Source organism: Diuraphis noxia, unplaced genomic scaffold (genome assembly GCF_037042655.1).
Source record: "Diuraphis noxia isolate RWA-SAM2 unplaced genomic scaffold, SU_Dnox_SAM2 contig0004, whole genome shotgun sequence".
Lineage (NCBI taxonomy): Eukaryota > Metazoa > Arthropoda > Insecta > Hemiptera > Aphididae > Diuraphis > Diuraphis noxia.
Genome location: NW_028301714.1, coordinates 67,564,491 through 67,585,900, shown reverse-complemented (window position 1 = coordinate 67,585,900; position 21,410 = coordinate 67,564,491). Strand labels below are relative to the sequence as shown.

The window sequence follows — 21,410 nt, the reverse complement described above, 5'->3', positions numbered from 1 at the left end:
ATGTTTACATACTATTGAATACACTGATTACAGTGATCCCAGTTACAAATTTACAACTGAGAAAGTTACAAATGAATTTTGGTCAAATTATGCTGAATACGCATTATAGAAATGTAGTTAATAATGAGATATACCAAGCTAATTGTTCTGTGCTGGTATCTAAGTAACTATTTTCAAGGGATATAATCCTATATCGGCCATCTATATTTAGAGTCTATAATAAAACAATATGAATTTTGTCGGGCGTAGGTTAATTGAGTCTCAAAATAAATTACCGTCTTTCAAAAGCGGTGAAATGAGTCCCTTGTAAAATAATTAATGCGATGAATCGAGTCCCTCGTGAAGAAATGAAACCGGTAAATTGAGTCCCTCGTATTTTATTTAGACAAATTAGGTTATTGGTAGTTTTGAAGATCACAAACACAATAGACTGGATGAAAAAACTTTGAATCGACAAAAAATTAGCAATGGTCTCAAACGAAAATCTGTCGAAGGTACGTACTAATAAATTATTATAAAAATTATTAATTTACCAGAATAAATATTTTATAAGGGACTCGGTTTACTTCTTTAATTTTTTTTACAAGGGACTCAGTTAACCTATTACTTTTTTTTGGTCGGACTCAATTCACCTAAAAATAATAATTTAGGACTCAATTTACCAAATCTGATTTTGTCGCCATTATTCTTTCCATTCTGACCTTTCACCGTGTCCTCCCGGTGAATTCATAACGCTGTAGCCTGTGTTAATGTATTATAATAATATACCTATTACTTATTCAATTTTAAAGGTAACAGGAAATATTTTGGACGCTTCACTTGGAGTTTGATTCTGTGTTTTTTTCTGCCTACTCTTCTACTCATTTTACGGTTGTACATGATATAGTATGAACGTTTTTAAATGACTGGAGCCGAGAGATTTATAAAATGATTTAAATATATTCAAAACATCTACTATTCATGCACTGTGAAAAAACTAGTAATGGTCGTTAATGTTCTAAAATCATAAAACCTTATTGAAATCGACTTTGTGAATTTACTTTAATGTAAATAAATTCCACATTGCTTAGTTCTTCGTTCTTCGTAGTGAGTAAATCTACATTTTACAAGTTGTATATCAGACAAACCCACTGGCCACTACGGCACTACCCAAGCCCAAACAATATTTTATTTGCCTAATGCTTAAAACTTATGAATTTATGATAAACAATAAGTTGGTAGGTACCTACGTGGTACATTTATTATCAAAATCGAGCATGTGACATTCGTATTTGATTTATACAAAAACAAAAAATTCAATAATGCGAAAAAAAGTAGATATATCAGTATATGGTTCATTATAGCATTATTCGGTATCACAGACTACAGTTATTATTATATATATTTTTTAATGAATTTCTTTTGTACAGTTTGCGATTTTGTTATTTGATATTTAAAATAGTTTTATAAAAATAATTCAGTGTCAGGATGTCATCATAATATTTGTTGGTTATGTCTCATTTATATTTTACTTATATTTATATCAGAACCGAAAAATATGAGTATAACGTATAACTCTTAATAATCATTAAAAAAAAAAAAATAACTGTATTCTTTACTTGACATGTCAACATTTATATTATAAATTATAATTTTAAATTTTAGTCAAATCTGCTTTAGATTTTGAGTTATTTAAATTATTAGTAAAATACTTAAAACTGTGTGTCGATCATCGACGTGGTACATTATTTATTCATTTTGCAATTTGCAATTCATTTTTCGATCGATATATTAAAAGTTTAAAGTAATACCATATTATATTGTTCGAAAGTATAGAATACCTACCTGAAAATAGTGAATAATGAATATTACACCTATGTACAATGTATGTAATCGATAATAATGTATTATAGTATTACCAACCTATTAAAATATTTATATACCCATGCACATAGGCGTGCGCACGGGGGGGGGGCGGTCCCCCCAGTGGCCTCAGGCTTTTTCTTTAATAAATGCTAAAACTATGCTGTTTCAGTTTCAAATTATTATTATTATTTATTTTTATTTTTATTATGTATTTTATAATACCTTTATATTTTATTTGTATTAATTTTTATATTTGTATACCTCTTGAATTAAATAAATACCTACTTTATAAAATTAACAATTAAATATTTAATTATACCTACTAGTATTCATTAGTACAAGAATCTTTGAAAAAATTTTAAGGGCCCCCCCTCTGCAGTCAAAGTCTATGCACTCCTATGCCCATGCAGGTAATAAATAATTATAATTTAATGACTTTTTTATTTAATTTAATTTTTATTCTAGTCTTTTTGGCATGCGGTATGCTCATATCACTAGGTATACCACAGTGAATAGTAATTCCTTAAATGTATATCCCAAGTCCCAAATCAAATGTACCACACAAACCGGTTCACCACGTGAAAATTATTTATTGGCTATTGAATGAACAATAATTTTATATATTTGTTATTACTGCTGTAAAGCAGTTATGATTAATAAAATTGTAATTTTTACGTAAAAATTATGTGTGTATACCCAAATTGTTTTTTCAGTTACAAAATTACTTGAATATTTTTAATTTTACTACGTCGGATGTACTGATAGATATAAGTTTATTGTACATTTGTACCTAATTAACCCCGAGTATATAAAAATCTTAATTTGTTGTTATTTGTTTCTATGGCACATATGTCTAATGTCTATGACATTAAAAGTTTTTATTGATATTTGGTGTTTTGTTTTTGTTATAATAACGCCATTTCTATGCAGTTATGCCTCCCAAAAAAATCTCGATCTGTAGTTCTACGCCTCATCAAGCACAAAAGAAAATGGCAATACGAGCTTCAGAAGAAATCGAGCAAAGAGATGCAAGATTGGGAACAGCCAGAGAGAACGTCAAGCTCGATTCCGTTCATCTGAAACAACTGAACAACGAGATGCAAGATTGGACACCGATATGGAATATGAAACAAATATGCGTGTGCATCTACAAAATGATGCATCAACCGATGGTTTTGCAAAATATTTGCTGGGAATGGGAAACTAGCCAACGATGAATTAACCACACAATTCATCACATTGCCAACAAATTTCTGTAAAATAACAGCAACTACCAATGAGTAAATTGGCATATTAGTTTTTCCAAATCTACCACAAAATTACAGAAATCGACAATAGCACAGGCTATATTGGCAGCCAAAAACTATAATGTAAATACAATCATTATAACCATTCTAAACGAAATTCCGGGCGACACGACGACGTACCATCGGCCGGTAATGAATCAAGACCATCGGCGCCACTAGACATTTGAATAAGGTGGTGCTTAAGCTCTAGGTTTTTTTATAACTCAATGGGGCCTAAATTTTTAAACATTTTTTTAGGGTGCTAATTTTAACTTGGGGAGTGCTTAAGACCCAAAGCACCCCCCTGTAGTTGCGCCAATGATCAAGACGAAGTTGTCGAATATCCAAATGAATTCTTAAATTCACTTTATTTGCCAAGTAGGCCACCGCACGTTCTTACATTTAAATTTGGCGTGCCCATCATTGTTCTTCGAAACATCAATCCAAATTTGTCCTCTGCACTAAATTTCGTCGCAATCTGTCCAGCCGTTTTGGGAATGCATTAAGGACGGACAGACATAGATTCATTTTTAGTTTTTTACATATAATATAGATAGAAGATTGAATCCTTGAATTGTCAGACTTTTCTCGCGATAGAACGAATAAAATAACATAATGATAAATTAAATTGAAAATCGTTGTAAGATCATTACTTATAGTATATTATATTTTAATCGTTATCTACCTATATGTTATAATATGTTATATGTTATATTATGTATAAAAATATACTGCTATAGCATAATCATAAAGGTTTTTAACGGACTACGAAGTGTACGGGTTCAGCTGGTATATTAAATACAACTTAAAGGTAATAATCGTTAGGCGCTTATTTACACAGGATAAAAATTTGTAATTTGTTCAATTGATAGACAAGACTTGAAACTTATTCTAAGGTCAACATCAAACAAAAAACAGCATTGAACATTGAACTACACTATGCATCTATACTACGTTTATACATTAGTATATTGTATACATATCATATTATTATATTATAATAATGTACAATAGATGATAGTCCAAATTACAATGAAATCGATTTCCTCTTCGGTGTATCTATTCGCATTTCGCAATAACCTCGAATAGTGGAGCAGGCACAGATCCAAGGACGGATTGGGATCAAAATTCGGCCCGGCAAAGTATAAATACGGTACACAGAGGCCCATTTGTATTGGCCAATATATTATAAACTTACTAAAATTCTTATGCCGGGGTGCATGAAACCGAACTTTAAAATTATTTAATGAATAATTTTATGGAACCGTTAAATATTTTTACAGGGGCGTTTGGGTTGCACAAACGGTACAATAAAAATATATTTGTATTAATGATGATATCAAAGTTTGTGTAGAATTTTAAGCTTATCACAGAAAAAGTGATAACATGTTTGGAGAACATGTCAACAGCTGTTAATTTGTATAGGTAGTAGGAACAATTTAAGTACTATATATATATAAATATATATATATTCATACGTTATATTATCAGTGTTGGGTAGTAACGTAACGCAAATTACAAATTACTGTAACGCAATTACTTTTTCAGTAACGCAGCAGTAATTTCATTACATTTTACTTACAATAACGCAATTGTAACGCAATTACTTTTTAAAAGTAATTTCTATGAAGTAACGCACTAATGCGTTATTTTCCACGTTACTTATTAAAATAATAGTTTTGAATGTAATACAAAAATAAGCTAATAAGATATTCCAGAAAAATTAAAAATCAATTTTATTTACTTTTGATTCTGATAATAGTTAACAATATTATTAAACATTCCAGGAATTAATGTTATTACTTTCATTATCAGAAAGAAAAGAGTTCGGTTTAAAAATAAAATTTAATTAAAACGAATTATGATTTACGACTTATGACTTATATACCTACCTACCGGCTACCTCGATGTTAATACCTTACCAGACTGCAGTGACCATTTCCAATTAATACTATATAAATAGACATATAGTATAAATATTATACTTATTATATTAATACGATTTACGAATACCATAGGTATAAGTGGGTATTTAGTATTTACCATTACTTATTAGTTCCAGTCGTTAAGGACTGATTTTGTAATTTAACAATTAACTACCTGCATCTCCCAAGTATACGCCAAATTATTATCGTCGGACCTCGCACGACCCAAAAGTTCTAGTAAATAGATAATAGTAACAGTTCAACAGTTGACTAGATACCTTATTACTTACTACATCGTTTATAAAATAATATTCTAGTGTCTAGTGAATAGTTATTATAACATATTAGTTTGAGTTTAATTATATTAACTCTAAATTAAAACAATGAGTGAAATGATTGAGACTGAAGTATCAGCAAGTGTAGCAAATATCACTGAACTACCATGGCCAACATATAATAAATATTTTGAAGTTACATCTACGGATAGTAAAAACTTTTTCGTGAAATGCAAATTATGTATCAAATCCAAAACATATTCTACTGCCATAAGAAGTAGTTCAAATTTAAAAAAACACATAACAGTAAGTAGAATTCATAATTATTAAAGAATATAGGGGTATACCAAGGGGTCGTAAAATACTGAATATTGTTTTATCTAAGTACTACCTAGTGGCTAGTGGCTAAGTTTAGGTAAGTACTTGTTTTCGGATATTTTAGATCATTTGACAAAAATATTACTAAAAAGTGTACACAGTTTTTTAATGCATACCAACCTTACCTAAATTATAATTTTCTAATAATATAATTAATATTTTATCTTCTAAATTGTATAGTTAAAGCATGATTCAAAACTTAAGGAACTTGAAGAGCAACTAAAAAGTGAAAAAACTTTTGGCAAGCGCAAACAAGATGAGACTGATGATTTTTATTGTTGTATTAATAAAATTGGGTATTATGATTTATTTAGTTTCACTTGTTTATTAGAAAATAACTTGCCATATAGTTGTATTTAGTATTAGAGACATGTGTAGTTTGAGTTTAAATGTATATAATTAAATTTAACTAGGTAGGGAGTAGGTACCTACTTTACTAATTAATTAGTTACTAATTAATTACTTTACTAATTTCTAATTATTATAGCCGTATAATAAATAATAATTAATAGGTGAGATGAATGATGATTGTACATTTACATATTATTTTAAATGTTGTACACTAGGTCACTAGGTATCACTAGGTAGTAGCCAGTAGGTCTAAAATATATTGTAAATATATCACATTATGAATTGAATATGGTTCAAAAAAAATGATAACTGTTATCAGAGATAAAAAAAAGTAACGTTATTTGTAACGCTCTACCGCGCACTACTTTATTTATGAAAAAGTAACGTAACGTGATAAAAATAATTTTAGATAACGCAAATGTAATTTAAATAAAAATATGTGAAGTAACGAGTAACGTAATTCCATTACTTTTTAAAAGTAATTTACCCAACACTGTATATTATATAGATACAGGTAGTAAGTACCTATACTTAATACGTTTTTAAAATAACTTGCCTAAAGCGACACTTGAAATCAATGTCGTCAAATTCCTCCAAAGGATTTGATCGATCTCTAAATAACCTTGGTCTAGGTAAATAATATAAAATATCCAGAACAAATTCATCATCGGAAATTGACAAACTTGTATCGGAACTTGACTTTTTATTTTTAAAGGTATAATATAAAGGTAAAATGATAGCGAGTGCCTTCTACTAACTATATACAGGGCACAGTGACTACTACGTAATAACTGAAGAATTATCGAATCATTAAAATTTAAAGAGTCGAAATCGGCCCATTAGTTTGATGAGCTGATATCCTATATTTTAACGGCCCAATAAAATTATTGAACGTTTAAAGATTGTTTAACGGATCAATAAAATTGTAATCATTCGTTAGGGCGTTAAACGTTTAGCGGACGTTCATGCAACCCGGCATTAGTAATTTATTATAAAACAATATTTTAAAATTCAAATTAGCTCTCTACTTTGATTTTACCATGATGTGTATGTTTTTTTTTTATTGTTTTTTTTTTGTGTCTGTCATCACGTTTTGGGGCAGTAAAAGTGCTTCGATTTTTGACTTCAATACCTCGTTCGATCAGAAAGTGAATCTAGTTGGTACTTTGGTTGTCAAAAATAAAAGTATTTTTTTCTACATAATCGGGATAAACAAATTAAAAATTAAGGGAAAACGGGAAATTTTACGCACAATCAGTTTTCCACAAAATCGATTTTGGTTTTTGATGTAAATTTAAAACAAATGACCATACATGAAATTTTCACCGAATGTTTATATAAGTATATTCTATCCACCATGCAGATTATTTTATGCTAGAAATTCATAAAAAATTTTCTTTTTAAATCTAAGATTTGAAAATTTTAATTTAAACTATAATATATTCTAGACAGATAAACTGTCTTCGCTCAGAATCGTTTTTCGTATACAATGACCTAAAAAAAATAATTTTATATTTAAAAAAGCGGGTAAGTCGTGGATGTCGCTCTGCTGTATAGTAGCTAGGTTACAAGTGGGTTACTGTAATGGATGGAATTAAATTTGAATCCAATGATATTATTATATCATTGTATACGAAAAACGATTCTGAACGAAGACAGTTTATCTGTCTAGGATATATTATAGATTATTAAAAATTTTCAAATCTTAGATTTAAAAAGAAAATTTTTTATGAATTTCTAGTTTAAAATAATTTGTGAATTTTCGTGATTTTTACTTATGTTGTCAAAATTCAAACTTTGAACGCTTGCAAAAAAAAATTGTGCCAATATATTTCTTTTATTTTTCACCTGCTATTGTAAAAATATGTTAGGAGCCTTATATTAAATTTTCAAATCTTAGATATAAAAGGAAATTTTTTTATGAATTTCTAGCATAAAATAATTTACGAATTTTCATGATTTTTACGTATGTTGTCAAAATTCAAAATTTGAAAGCTCGTAAATAAAAATTGTGACTATATTTTTATTTTATTTTTCACCTGCTATTGTAAAAATGTGTTAGAAGCCTTAAAATGAGTTTTATACAAAAAAAATGTTTTGTAAATACATATTATTATTTTGATACGTACTATGTATAATTTAGATTTGACTGATTTGGAACTATGTGTGTAGTACGAAAATTTGAATACTTTAGGGACTGGTGGCATATACGCATATATAGTCCTATAAGTTAATACCTACTTATTTTTATTTATTACTGCTATAACCAAAAGAACCGGCACTAAAAGAAGAGTTTATTTTTATTTTTGAATCTCCTGACGAGATAATTATATTACAAGATTATAGTTAATAATATTGAATTATAAATGTAGACAGCGGCCTGGAAATTGGAAAATTCCCGGTGGGCCAATCCGTCCCTGCACAGATCACACATTCCCAATCACTAATCAGTAATGTTGTCTCAACCGTTTTTTCAAGAAAATAAAAAGTTTGAGTATTTATATCAGTTAGTTATTACTGTTATCAGGTACCTAATATTATATGTGTCATGTGTCATGTGTGTACCAAATAGCAACTATATACTAACGTGTAAGATATATTAATATTTACATTAGTATTAAAATTTTTAAGCTATACTATTATCAAACTTTAAATTGTTGTTATCAAACAATCAAACTTTTCAGAGCATTTATGCTGAATGCCGATATATTTTAAACAATATGACTAACAAAATAAAAAGTTATACTTTAGGTAATATAGGTAATATCGGTAAACGACTTAAGAGTACTGTTAACTTATAAGTTTTTAGGCACATGCAATTATATATGTATATTATTATACCTATTGGCTATTTAGCTTATTTGTTTATCTATTTTATGATTGGTGTGTGTGAAAAAATTAGGAATATTATAATTCATTGTCCAATTGTATAATGTCCATGTTATTTTTCATATCTTATACCTAAATGCCTATAAGACCATAACTGATGAGGGTCCAATAAATGATCAGAAAATCCAATAATGTAGATTCAATAGGTATACATTTAAATGTTTATATTGCAGTGGTACAAATTTCATGAACAGAAATTGGAGCAAAATATTATCTCCCCAGAGTATTTAGTAATAATGAAAATGTATTAATACAATTATACTATGTAAAAAATTGTATAAAAATATATATTTTAAATATCATACATTTAATGTTATCTATTATAATTTTTATTATAAAATTATAGTTCATAAAAATTTATTTAAACAAATATGTATTTGATAATGATTATAGTAACTGTAATTAAATATATTTATTATTTATTATTGGGTATAATATTTAATTAGATATGCATAATAATATTTTCTGGACTTTTTTATGATAAAATATTGCTTTAGAGGTAATTAAACTAAGAGAGCTTCTTACAGATCTGGTTAGTGGTTGGTATAAATTTGTTCAGTCCACAAAAGAAAAAAAATGTTAAATAGCACAAGCACATTACCATTGTTATTTTTATGGGTAACAGAAATATGAGGTTTACAATATGTTAGTATGTTTTAATAGTTAAAGATTGATCAAGACATTTTATGGCAGTTTTTTTACAGGAAATATTTTATTTAGCCATTAGTGGTTGGTATTACTCTAAGAAAATGACTTTTTAGGTAACACAGTAGTATCTGTAAGCAGTGCCGCAATAACCGGATGTGTTGCGTGTGTCAAACACACCGGCCCAGGGCCCCAACATATTATGGAGGGCCCAATGATAAAAATTTAAAAATATATAGAAATAAATAAAATTATTTTGTAATAATATGATAATTTTAGAGTTACTATCTTTTTCCCAGTTGTAGATACGGTATTATTACAGTTAAGAGTTAGATTTAAAGGAATGAAAACTGTGTGTGATGATTTTGATATATTAATGCCTAAAATATTAACGTCAATGGCTGACAAATTGATTGTTCAGTCATCATATGATTTTATTACCAAATATAAAGAAAATATCAGTTCTGACATCACTCAACAACTTATTATAATCAAGGCTATTTATCTTCCAAATATCAAACCAATCATTTAATAAATATGTCAATTCATGATTTAGCTGATACTATTGTCAAGGAAGATTTGACATCAATATTTACCGATGTATTTATTGGTATTATAATTTTTTTGACTATACCACTGGTATATTAATATATATATAATGGTATATATATTTATTTATTATTTATATCGATTAATCGATACTATCGAGCATAAAAAACGATTAATCGATATATCGGCACAGGCCTATATACCAGTAACATCTGCTTCAGCGATCTTTTTCAAAGCTTAAACTTATAAAAAATTACTTACGGAACTCAATCGGCCTTTCAAGTATAGCTTTGCTTACTTTGCTTAATATTAAAAAACAACAAACAAATGATATTAACATAGAAAATATAATTGACAATTTTGCAAACAAAAAGGCAAGAAAAATGAATTTTTTAAAGTGAGTACAGTATTTATTTTTGAGTTTCTAATTGACTGTTAATAGTGCTTCAATTTATTTGTCTTTTGATAATTATTTATATTTAAAATGAATCAAAAAGGCTACAAATTATTAGGTATATTTATTTTTTTGTAAATAAATTACCTACATTTTTAAATTATGTTAACCTTATTTTGTATGAGTATTGAGTAATAACTCAAAATTCTATAAATTTTAAAATTTAGAAAAATTAATTTTACAATAGTGAATAAGTTAATTTTCAATTTTCAAGCGGTTGTCGGGGGGGGGGGGGGGGTGGCATTCATTTTATTTACACAAGGGCCAAAAATGGTGTAGTTGCAGCACTGTCTGTCAGTAAAACTAAAACCTTATAAAGAACTATAAAAAAAATACTAATACAAAATTAATATTTGTTACACTATAAGTACCTTTTTATTAAGAACTTAATATATAATTTTAAATTTTGAATGTTAATTTTTTTTTTTATTAAATTTAGAATATTTGCATCTATAAATATCTAAAGATATGAAAATTAATACAATTTCTATTTTTTCATTAGTGCAATCATTGGCATATAAATTAATTATAATTGTATACATAAGAATTTAGATAAACATTATCTATCTTATTGGTATTGGAAAATTACATTTATAATATAGGGGATAAATAATAATATAAAGTTTAAATTATATCATTTTAGAATAGTGTTTCTTAACCTTTTTGACACTATAGATCATTTAGATCTTAAGTAAACTACTTAAGAATCAAAGAATTATTATGTAGCAAACTTAAATGGATAAGTTAAAGCCTTAAAGGTCTAATACACATAATAATATAATATCATCTTGGTAAAAATAATTTTAAATAAATAAACAAAAAAAAAAAATAGGTTTAAAAAAAATTTTTTTTTGACAATTATTATCAATTAAACATAAGATAAATAAAAAAACAAAAGGAAAAAATATGAAAACAAAACAAATGGCATAAAAATATAACATAAACAGCAAATTGTCCAAAAAGTTTTAAATATAGTTCTACCAATCAGAAATAATTCACAGGATTTAAAAATTAAGAGCATAGGAACATTGGAAACACAAATATACAGTATTTTGTATGAAAGTTAAACCGGGCAGTATTTTAAGACCATACTTTTGAGAAATACTTTAAATAATAATTTATTTTATTTTTTAATTTTGTTATTTTTAATGATTATTTTTCTACCTTATTTCATTGAATCAAATAGCAACCTATACTTTAAATTTTAAACGCTTGGAAAGAAAATGTGATAAGATTATCCAACATAAAATTCTTAAAAATCTAACTATTAATAAATTGTAGCATGTAAGATATTTAAAAGATATTTTATAACTAGTAGTGTGGGTATATTTTATTAATAATTTATTCAGAAACTAATCTTTTTGAAAACTTTGAGTAAAAAATTATAGCCCTTTGGTATGTTGTTGATACTGTTCTTTCATGTAAGGAAGAAGGATAATTTACAATTAAAAAATGGTATAAAGTTCATAAAAATCAAGGAAGTGGGGAGATATAAACTAATATTTCCCAATTTAACTTTAACAAAATCAACTACTATAACATGAAAAAAAAAAATTAACAATTAATATTTTCTTAATTCGTCATTAAATATATCAGTATACATAATTCTAGTACTAAGTATCACAAATTTATTTAAAAATTAATAACATTCAATATTGAATTATTATTATTAAAACATTTATTTTTGATCTAGTAAAATAAATAAATACAAAATAATAGGTACTCAATTGACAATTCTAACCAAAATACTTAATAAATAGAACTATTATCTTTGGAAAGGATTTTAAACTTTTTGGACTTATCATACATCAAAAATAATATTCAAGCATATTATTTAGTTCAGACATAATACATTGTGCTCCACAATAAAATAAACTATTTATCTCCTAATTGATTGATTGAGCCTAATAAAAGCATACATTTGTCAGATTATCCATTTTATCTAAAATTACTTTTTTGTTACAAAATGAGGAGAAATAAAATTTCTGTAATAAAATACAAAAGATAATCAGGTCACATTACTCACATTTTAAATTATAAAAATGTATTGTTTATTATCCATTCATGGAATGCTTAATTTTTAATAATGGACCATTCATTTTTTTTAAATGCATATATAACATAAATAATAAATCTGTTTTTAAGTTACTTAGTTGAAATCTAGGAAAAAGGCGATGAAAAAAAAATGATGAGGGAAAAAAGCAATATTTAATAAAAATTAGATAGGTCAAAATATTAGTCAAGATTTAACTAATAAATTATAATATATAAAACATAAATTGAATAATTTAAAATAAAATGTCGGTGTAATTAGGTGGATCATGTTTATTGTCTATATATATTTCTCAGAATTTTTTTCAAATTAAATTGCTTTTTTAAAACATTTTTTTTTTAGTTTAACAGTGCTTAAACATTTTTTGATGAGGTTCAAAAATGGTTTTTATAACTCACAACTTTTAAAATCAATATATACAATATATAATAATATATAATATAAAATTATATTATACTAATATATAATTTAATTTATTAATATATTTGTTTCATTACACTAAGACCCTAAGTATTTTTACAATTGAAAAAAATCAATAATTAAAACTCTAGATTTGATTGTTTGTACATTCAATATTTAGTAGATTAGATTCTAGTCATTCTAAATTTTAGGTGAAAAAGAGGTGATAGTTTTCAAACAAAAATGTTAAGTATGTGTGTGTGTGTGTGGGGGGGGGGGGGCTAAGTCACAAAATGTGTGTTATATTAGCAGTTTTGAACTCATACGTGTTGACAGTCCATCTTTATCAAATTTTTCATGCAATCTTTTTGAAAAAAAAATGTTTGGCAGAGGGCTACCTATCCGGTAAACCTAATTAAATTTTTTTAATTATCAAAACTAAAACTATCTTACAAACATATAGAACATGGTAAATTTCATATTACTTTATATATCCTCATACATTTTACTTTGCAATTTCTAAACTTAGAAGAAATTTACTTCCTATAAAATTTAAAGGCAAGCATATTATTAAGGGAATCCCTCAGGTTTTTACTTTTTATTGATATTATGATTTTTATGTAAGTTAAGACCATTTTTAAACTGTTAATTTTTTTCCCCATTTTAAAATGATCTTTAATAACTTAAAAAATACATTCACTCTGATTTTAGAAACAACAGAATAAAATGTATTATTATGAACCTAAAATTTGTCATGTTGTATGTTTCTAGAATAAAGACTACAAATGATTGTGTGGTGTTTTCATTTATAACTAATTTTTCAGCCATCTATTCAAAACTATTGTGAACCAAAATAGGGTTGTAACGTTATGGCAGAGAACTGCTATTTTATATTGCATTTAATTTAATGAAATTAATATGTTTTTCAATTTTATTATTTAAAATACAAATATATTGCTTTTTTCCCCTATGTATTTAGTTATTTAACAACACACTAAATATCATTGACTCAGCATTTTGTAGGGAATTCATTTTTTGTTTATGAAACAAAATTTTTAAACATACCATCAGTCTGTCAATAAACTTCTATTAAATTGCATCAGTCAGTTTTAATTTATATCTAATATAGATAAATTGTAATTAGATGATATATATTACTTATTAGTATTCACAAAAGTAAAATGTAGTAAATTTATTTGACATTTATAGAAAGATTATTTTTTTTAAAAAAATATCAAAAAAATTAAAAAATATAAGAGAAAAAATAAATGAAAAATAATTCAAATTAGAATAAAAAGACTTAACTGTTTTTTTTAGCAATTGTCGGTGAATTGTCTACTGTAAAACTAGAATTAATATGTGTAATACTGTAGTCACGGCCCATTATCCATTTCCAAAAACTTTTGAGTCTGAAAAAAAAATTAATTTTTGTATGATATTTTTATAATTATAAGAATATTATTTTTAGAATCGAAAGCTGAACATGGAAACTATATTTTATAGAAATCTTATGTTATTTCTACGGTATGTTAGTTAACAACTATTTAGCTACAAATTTGACCTGCCACCCCAAAAAAAAAAAAGAATGTGTTAAAAAAAAAATGGGTCTAAAGTGAATGGGTAAGTTCTTCAATGTCTTGAAATAGAGTAACGTAAGTTGAGCGTGCAATCGTTCAACTCAGTAGCTCAAGTATACATGGTGTATGCAATATAAATATCACATGACATTTCCTTACTATTGTTAATCATATTATTATTATCATGTACATTTCATACAGGGCTGTATTTAGGAATTTGACACCAAGGGGCAACAAAAAAAATACGCCTCATTAATCATAATACAAATTTCAGTTGTAAAAAAATTAACCACCCTCTCCTACTCAGCCGCCCAGGCCAACAGTACCCTGTAGCTCCCCCCTAAATACAACCCTGATTTCATAAATTATTATACTTATTAGTTATTATTTACTTCACCCATAGGTTAACCTACATTTCATTAATAGGCGCAAGTCATAAGACTAATGTTAACACATCAACATTGAGCGTTAAATACAAAATCTAACACACACTTTTCATTTATTTTGTATAAAAGTAGTTTATAAGAAAATTATAAAAAGCTTAAACTAATTGTAATTTTATTTAATGACACAATTAAAAAAAGTGCTTATCTTAACCAAGCTTTTCTTTTAAGTTTTAATATGATGATATCATAAAAACTATCAACATTATCCTTCATTAAAATAAACGAAATAGGATCAATAGTTAACACCCAGTGTATCATGTTAATCATTTAAATATTATGTTACCTTGATAATAATTCTTTTCGTACAGCTGAAGTAAACTTGTTAAATAAACAAAGCGTAGCGGCCGAAGCAAACACAACATTATACAAAGCAACAATTGTGAAATTTCCAAGCCATTCAATTCTTCCATAATCAGCTAATAAATCAAAGTCTGTAATTCCTAAATTAAATTAAATAATAATTAATAAAACAGTTATTGTATTTATAATCTTTAAGATTAAAAATACTTACCTAGAATTCTAGATAATAATGGTAATGCAGAGCTTAATATAAGCAACAAAGTACAATTGCCTACTATGTGTGTTAACGGTGTTTGTTTAATATGTGGACGGTATGTAGATACTACAGGTAATGAATATAAACCAACACATGAGGCCACAAGCATGTACAAAATAATGACTATTTCCAAACCAGCCCCAAATGGCCCTAATTTGGATAGTGAACTCACACCTAAAGTAAATTGCTAAGAGAAAAACAAACATTTTTATATTAATAAAATATTAATTATTTTTAAATTTACTTCAGCTATTGAATTTATTTTTATTTAATAGGATGAAGGTATTTATGATGAATTTTTAATAATTATTTGATAAAGTAATCTACTCACTCTAGTATTAAGAGGTAATGCTTTTATACCAATAAGGATCAAAATTAAATTTTGGACAACTAATAAAACCGTAACAACAGTAAGTGCTAACAGCAATAGCATGAATGTTGGATATAAAAATAACTTTCGGAATACTGATATTTTTCTTTGTTTTTCTATAATATATAATAACAATATATATATTTAATATTATATGCTCATTTAATACTGTGATTTGTGAAAAAAATTGTGAATATTAATTAAACTTACCAAGTACATCAAGTCTTTCTTGATGAATTGATAATCTATCAGTTAGCCCACGTTTTAACTTTCCATTTTGTAATGTCCATAACTCCTTCTCGTTATGAGTTATATTTTGTTTTTTTCCTTCCAACATAGGTTCTGGTGATATGTATGTTAAACCATTTATAGTTACTTGGTTCAATCTAAACAATGTTTACTTTTTTTTACTAAGACATATTATATTTGATTTTTTTATGAAATTTTCTTAACATAACACAAATCAATTAACTGAGTTTTGCAAAAAAAAAAAAACAAATCATTTTTTATACTCTGCCCAATGAAAGAACACATAGATTCTGTATTTCTGTGCATCCTCCAACACCCTGCCATTGTGACTAGTTCCACTATGGCTGGGTGTTCCACAGAGATACGCCGAAAAACCAAATTTTTTCAGGTCATGACATGTTTTCTAGGTGGACAAAGTATAATTATAAACAGGTAAAGTACCTTCTAGCAAGACAATCTACTTCAAGCCTTAAAATGCTGATTTCTTCATCTGTAGTTTTTTGTAGTTGAGGTTTTATCATAAACCGACTTAGAATGGTAAACAAGGTAGCAAATCCAACTGGAGTACATACTTAATCATAATAATGATAATAATATTTAAAAAAATGAATAAATAAAAGAAATCTAAGAATAAAAATTATAATTACTTAATAGCATAAGTACACCAATGAATGAAATACAAGAATATAAGAATGGTAAATAGTTGTTCCATAAATCTGTAAGATAAAGTCATAAAATAATAATAAAACCATAAAAAAATAATAAATATGAAACATCTATTGTAAAATTATACATGAACTCACTGATTAGCATGTAAAAAAGAGATTGCTCTGTATAAAAAATTGTGTACAGCAAATATGTCAATACAAGAACAAATATTGAAAGTAACAAAAGTACTGTACATGTTTCATATACTCTGGCTTTTAAACCCTAGAGAAAAATATTTTATTAGAATCTTATAGTTTTAAACATTTAAAAAAAGTATTAACCTTTCGATGACCAGGAAATCCTTCAGATTCATTGAATAGAAATGCAAATGGTAAGAACACAAATAAAGATAAATTTGAAAACAAAAATACCAAACTCCACAGACCTAATTTAAAAATGAATACAAAATTCCATTAATGAAAATTTATTAATATAAAGTAATTTTTAATTATTTACCATGTATAAGTGAGTGATTTAACCATTGGACATAATAACTGGAAGGATATAAGGACAATACTTCATTACTAGCTATCGAAATAGGTAACAATAGGGCTGCACCAACAGCAACTGCCAGTGCGATAGTACAAAGAAGCAAACTGAAAATTAAAAACATAAAATTGGTAGATATATTACATTCATATATTCATCACTTTTGTATAAAGCGTTTTAGCAAGTTATATTATCCAGAATACTCACCTATATTTATATACTGTAATATCATCTTCATCTTGAACAGAAACGACAATGTTGTCCCGTTTTCTATAATGATTAATAATGGCGTAACTGAGAGCTAGCAACAAAACAAACAGTAAGAGAAAAATCTGAAATCAAAAAATAAATTAAAACTAGTTTTTTTTTTCATGAATTTTCTTTTTAAGCTTAAAAATTGGGGAGTTACTCACTATTTTCTCTCTAACATTATTATAGAACAGTTCTTCTCGTTCGTCTGGCTCATCTACATCATCCATACTTTGCAAAAATTAAGTTGCGAATAATATTTGCACAATACCGTCAATGAACTGTATGTGGTTCATGCTCACTAATCTAATCTTGATTCGTTGTTGACGTGGGTTATGAATACGTGATGAATATTTTCACTATATAGTACCTATAAGGTAGGCACATATACATTTAGTTACAAGAAGAATGATACAAAATCGGTCAAAAATAATAATGAATATTATTCAGAACAACGTTGGTGGTGACACGTCGAAAATTATTCAGTTATTTACTAGTTACAGTCAACGGAAGAAAATCAAACAGATCGTTAGAAAAACTTAACATCGGCAGACCAAATAATTTCCACGACACACGGCACGGTACGTTAGATGACGATGTACAACTAAAACGACTGAGCGAGTAAACGACCACATACAGTAAACAGTAAACACAGAATAGATATCTACGGTGAAACTTGATACCAGGGCAATGTGTTTAGGCCGCTAGATGACGTGACACGTATACGTAAATTAATTTTTTATCACCATCGGAGCCATGTGCCGTTGTTACACATTCTGTTTTTTGTTATAAATTTTCCAATAAAACACTTTTTAGGAGTAATAATAATTGGCAATAATCACTGATGACGAACGCCTAAACATATCGCGGTAATTGTATTTAAGATTGAAAATTGGAAACGGTTGTCGGTGTCTACATGTAGAAGCCAAGCTTGCACAATACCATTAAATATTTTAATATTTACCTTTATCTAAGATTGCTGAATGCGTATTTGCATTTTATCGATTATCGGATATCTTGTTCCTGTAGACCAGCGGTTCTCGACCTACATGTGTTGCCGATCCAAAATATGTACCAAATTTTTCATGCGACCTATTTGAAAATAATATTCAATGGTTGTCTTTCCACCCACCTACGCCAATTATTTTTTTCTATTATTACCGAAACTAAAAGAAACTATTAATCTTAATTAATTTGTTTATATTTTTATTTTTACTCGTATTACTTAGTTAATAATATTTTCTTGAATTAATTTTTTGGCAGCGCATTAAAAATAATTCGTGACCCAAAGTTGGGTCACGATATTATATTCTTATATATTCGAGAACTGTGATATATCTGGAAAGTTTGTTTAGAAATCGTTAAATGTCGATTTTTAAAATAATTGATTGAAAGTTAAAATGTTCTGAAACGGTACTATATGTATATAACTTATAAGTTATATCATTATAATAATAAAGGTAAGTATAAAGATTACAGTCTACAGTTAAGTAGTAAATACTAAACATGCGTTCATTCCCCTTTTATCCTTTAATAATGCATCTATTCAAATTCTATTGTTAAGAATATATAAGTATAGCCAGTATAGGTACTTAGGTATACCATTAAAATTTAAAGGTCTTGTAGTTTGTACGCCTGTGGCCTGTAGCGATACAAACTTCTTTTTTTTAAAATTAAAATTGTCCTTTTTACTGTAATTTGTCACGTAGATCATAATTTTATCACGGACTTATTATCCTTATAGTGTAGGTATTTACGGCCTACACAAATTTAAATAACTGAAAAACTAATTGCTTGAATTAGTGGAATTTAGATTAATAGGTATTTCATATTCTTACTGTGTAGTGTGTATTATAATTGTTCAACAAAATAATCTATTTATTTTAATTAATAATTTACAGTAAAAAAGGTAGTTTTCATTTGTAAATGATGAACTTTAAAACGTTTACAAAGTCCCTAAATGCTTGGAAAAATTTTTCGCGGAAATAATTATTCATGATGGTTAGATCAGTGGTTCTTAATTTTTTTTTAAGTACGTGCCCACCTTTTAAGACGAAAAGTATAATAGGCACATGTCCTGGCTTCCGTCCATTGTAATAATCACAATTATTAATAGTTATTAACTTATGATATTTATGTACACACTGCACAGTGCACACTCTAATCTTTCATAATATGCAACTATGATTTATAATTTACTACTGTAATATTAAATATAACGTAGGTTCATTATACGCCATTGTAGTATTGTGCATAATGTAGTCAAGTACCTACGGGCTATGACCTACCTGTAATATTACTGTATATAAGTGTATTAGTACTTATAGGTACCTACTATACAGAGTACAGACTACTAGAGCATATTACACAGTAATAATATTCAAATTATACATTAGTATGTTTTTACTTATAACTCATGTCTTACTATAATATATTATCTTCAAATTTATTTGAACAAACAATATTGAGTAAATACCAATTATAAGATAGTCTTGTTAGGTATTAAAACTATTTAATTTGAGCAAATTAACTTTGTTCAGTTTAGATGGAAATTTCATTAAATAATAATAATTGAAATATTCAAAATTTTTGTAAAAATATATCAGGAATATTGTATTTAATTTTCAAGCTTTTTGACTCAGCGAATAAAAATTATATTTACAGAAAAAATTTGAAACTGGGAATGTCGTAAATAGGATAAAACGAGTCTAAATATTCTGAAAATTTTATCTCAGGATAGGAAATGATGAAATAATCATTTGGTGTGAATTTTAAGTAATAATATATACAGTTATTCTTTTTGAAATACAACAAAATAGAAAAATCGTGTCATGAGAAATCAAGAGTAAATTCAATGATGTAAAAATTTGAAGTTAAAATATATTATGCTTGTAAAAATTCAATTTAACTTTCCAGAATTAGATATTTTTTTTTTTTAAATAAAGGTAGAACAATGTGTGAGGAATCCTATACTATAGGTATTTTCAAAATCTTAGATACATGTTCAATATTTTTTTATTTTCTCAAAAAAAGTGTAATTTCATTTTTGAGACAATCGTAAATTGTTATTTTTTATGTTTAACATTGGTTTTCCTAGATATTTTAGAAATAACTAATAGGTAGACGAAAATATGAAATATGAAATATCAGAACGATTGCGGTTTAGATTATAAACGATTTTTCTATATTTTTATTTTAAAATGTGTTAAATTAAGGTCAACATTTTTGTTATTATTTTAATGTTATTAAATAAAAAATATCAAAAAACAAAGTTTTTGATTTTTTTTGTAAGTGAGTTTTTTTTTGTGTTCTTTGGTGGAATTATAAATCACCTATATCGTACTTATTTTTATTATATTTTTAATAAAGTAATTTAATTTAAAAAAAAACCCAAAGGGTGGGAATACGCATAACTCACGGACTTCAAAAGGGTAGGTATATAAGCTTCACGATAGGTGAGTTGATTCCCGAGATCTATTTTATGTATTAGTAAATTAGTTAATTCTCGGGTCATTATTAGGTAAGTATGAGTTGATTCCCTATTGTTGTATAATGTCACTACCTGCAAATACCAATTTATAAAAACAACGAAATAGACATTTTTACCAAATTATTAATTTTTTTTATAATTTTTTTACTAAATTACTTAATTGTTTGTATTTTTTTTAGCTAATCACTAAATGTTTTTAATAATGTTTTTTAATAAATAATAAAAAT

The 21,410-nt window shown here is 26.7% G+C and overlaps 1 protein-coding gene across 2 annotated transcripts; it reads right to left on the bottom strand.

Moving 5' to 3' along the window:
• Positions 1 to 10,813: 10,813 nt before the first annotated feature.
• On the bottom strand, positions 10,814 to 18,310 carry lili (LMBR1-like protein lilipod). Of its 2 annotated transcripts, XM_089226783.1 has the most exons (13): positions 17,858 to 18,310; positions 17,652 to 17,776; positions 17,412 to 17,551; positions 17,237 to 17,340; positions 17,051 to 17,177; positions 16,895 to 16,963; positions 16,689 to 16,818; positions 16,209 to 16,384; positions 15,960 to 16,114; positions 15,584 to 15,815; positions 15,356 to 15,512; positions 14,355 to 14,458; positions 10,814 to 12,582 (listed from the first exon to the last, which is right to left on the bottom strand). In XM_089226783.1, exons 1-13 carry the CDS (start codon positions 17,921 to 17,923, stop codon positions 12,557 to 12,559), a joined length of 1,611 nt encoding a protein of 536 aa, XP_089082909.1. In that variant the 5' UTR covers positions 17,924 to 18,310; the 3' UTR covers positions 10,814 to 12,556. The 2 variants fall into 2 exon arrangements, with proteins under 2 accessions (XP_089082909.1, XP_015373165.2); XM_015517679.2 differs by having other exon boundaries at positions 10,814 to 14,458.
• Positions 18,311 to 21,410: the final 3,100 nt, after the last annotated feature.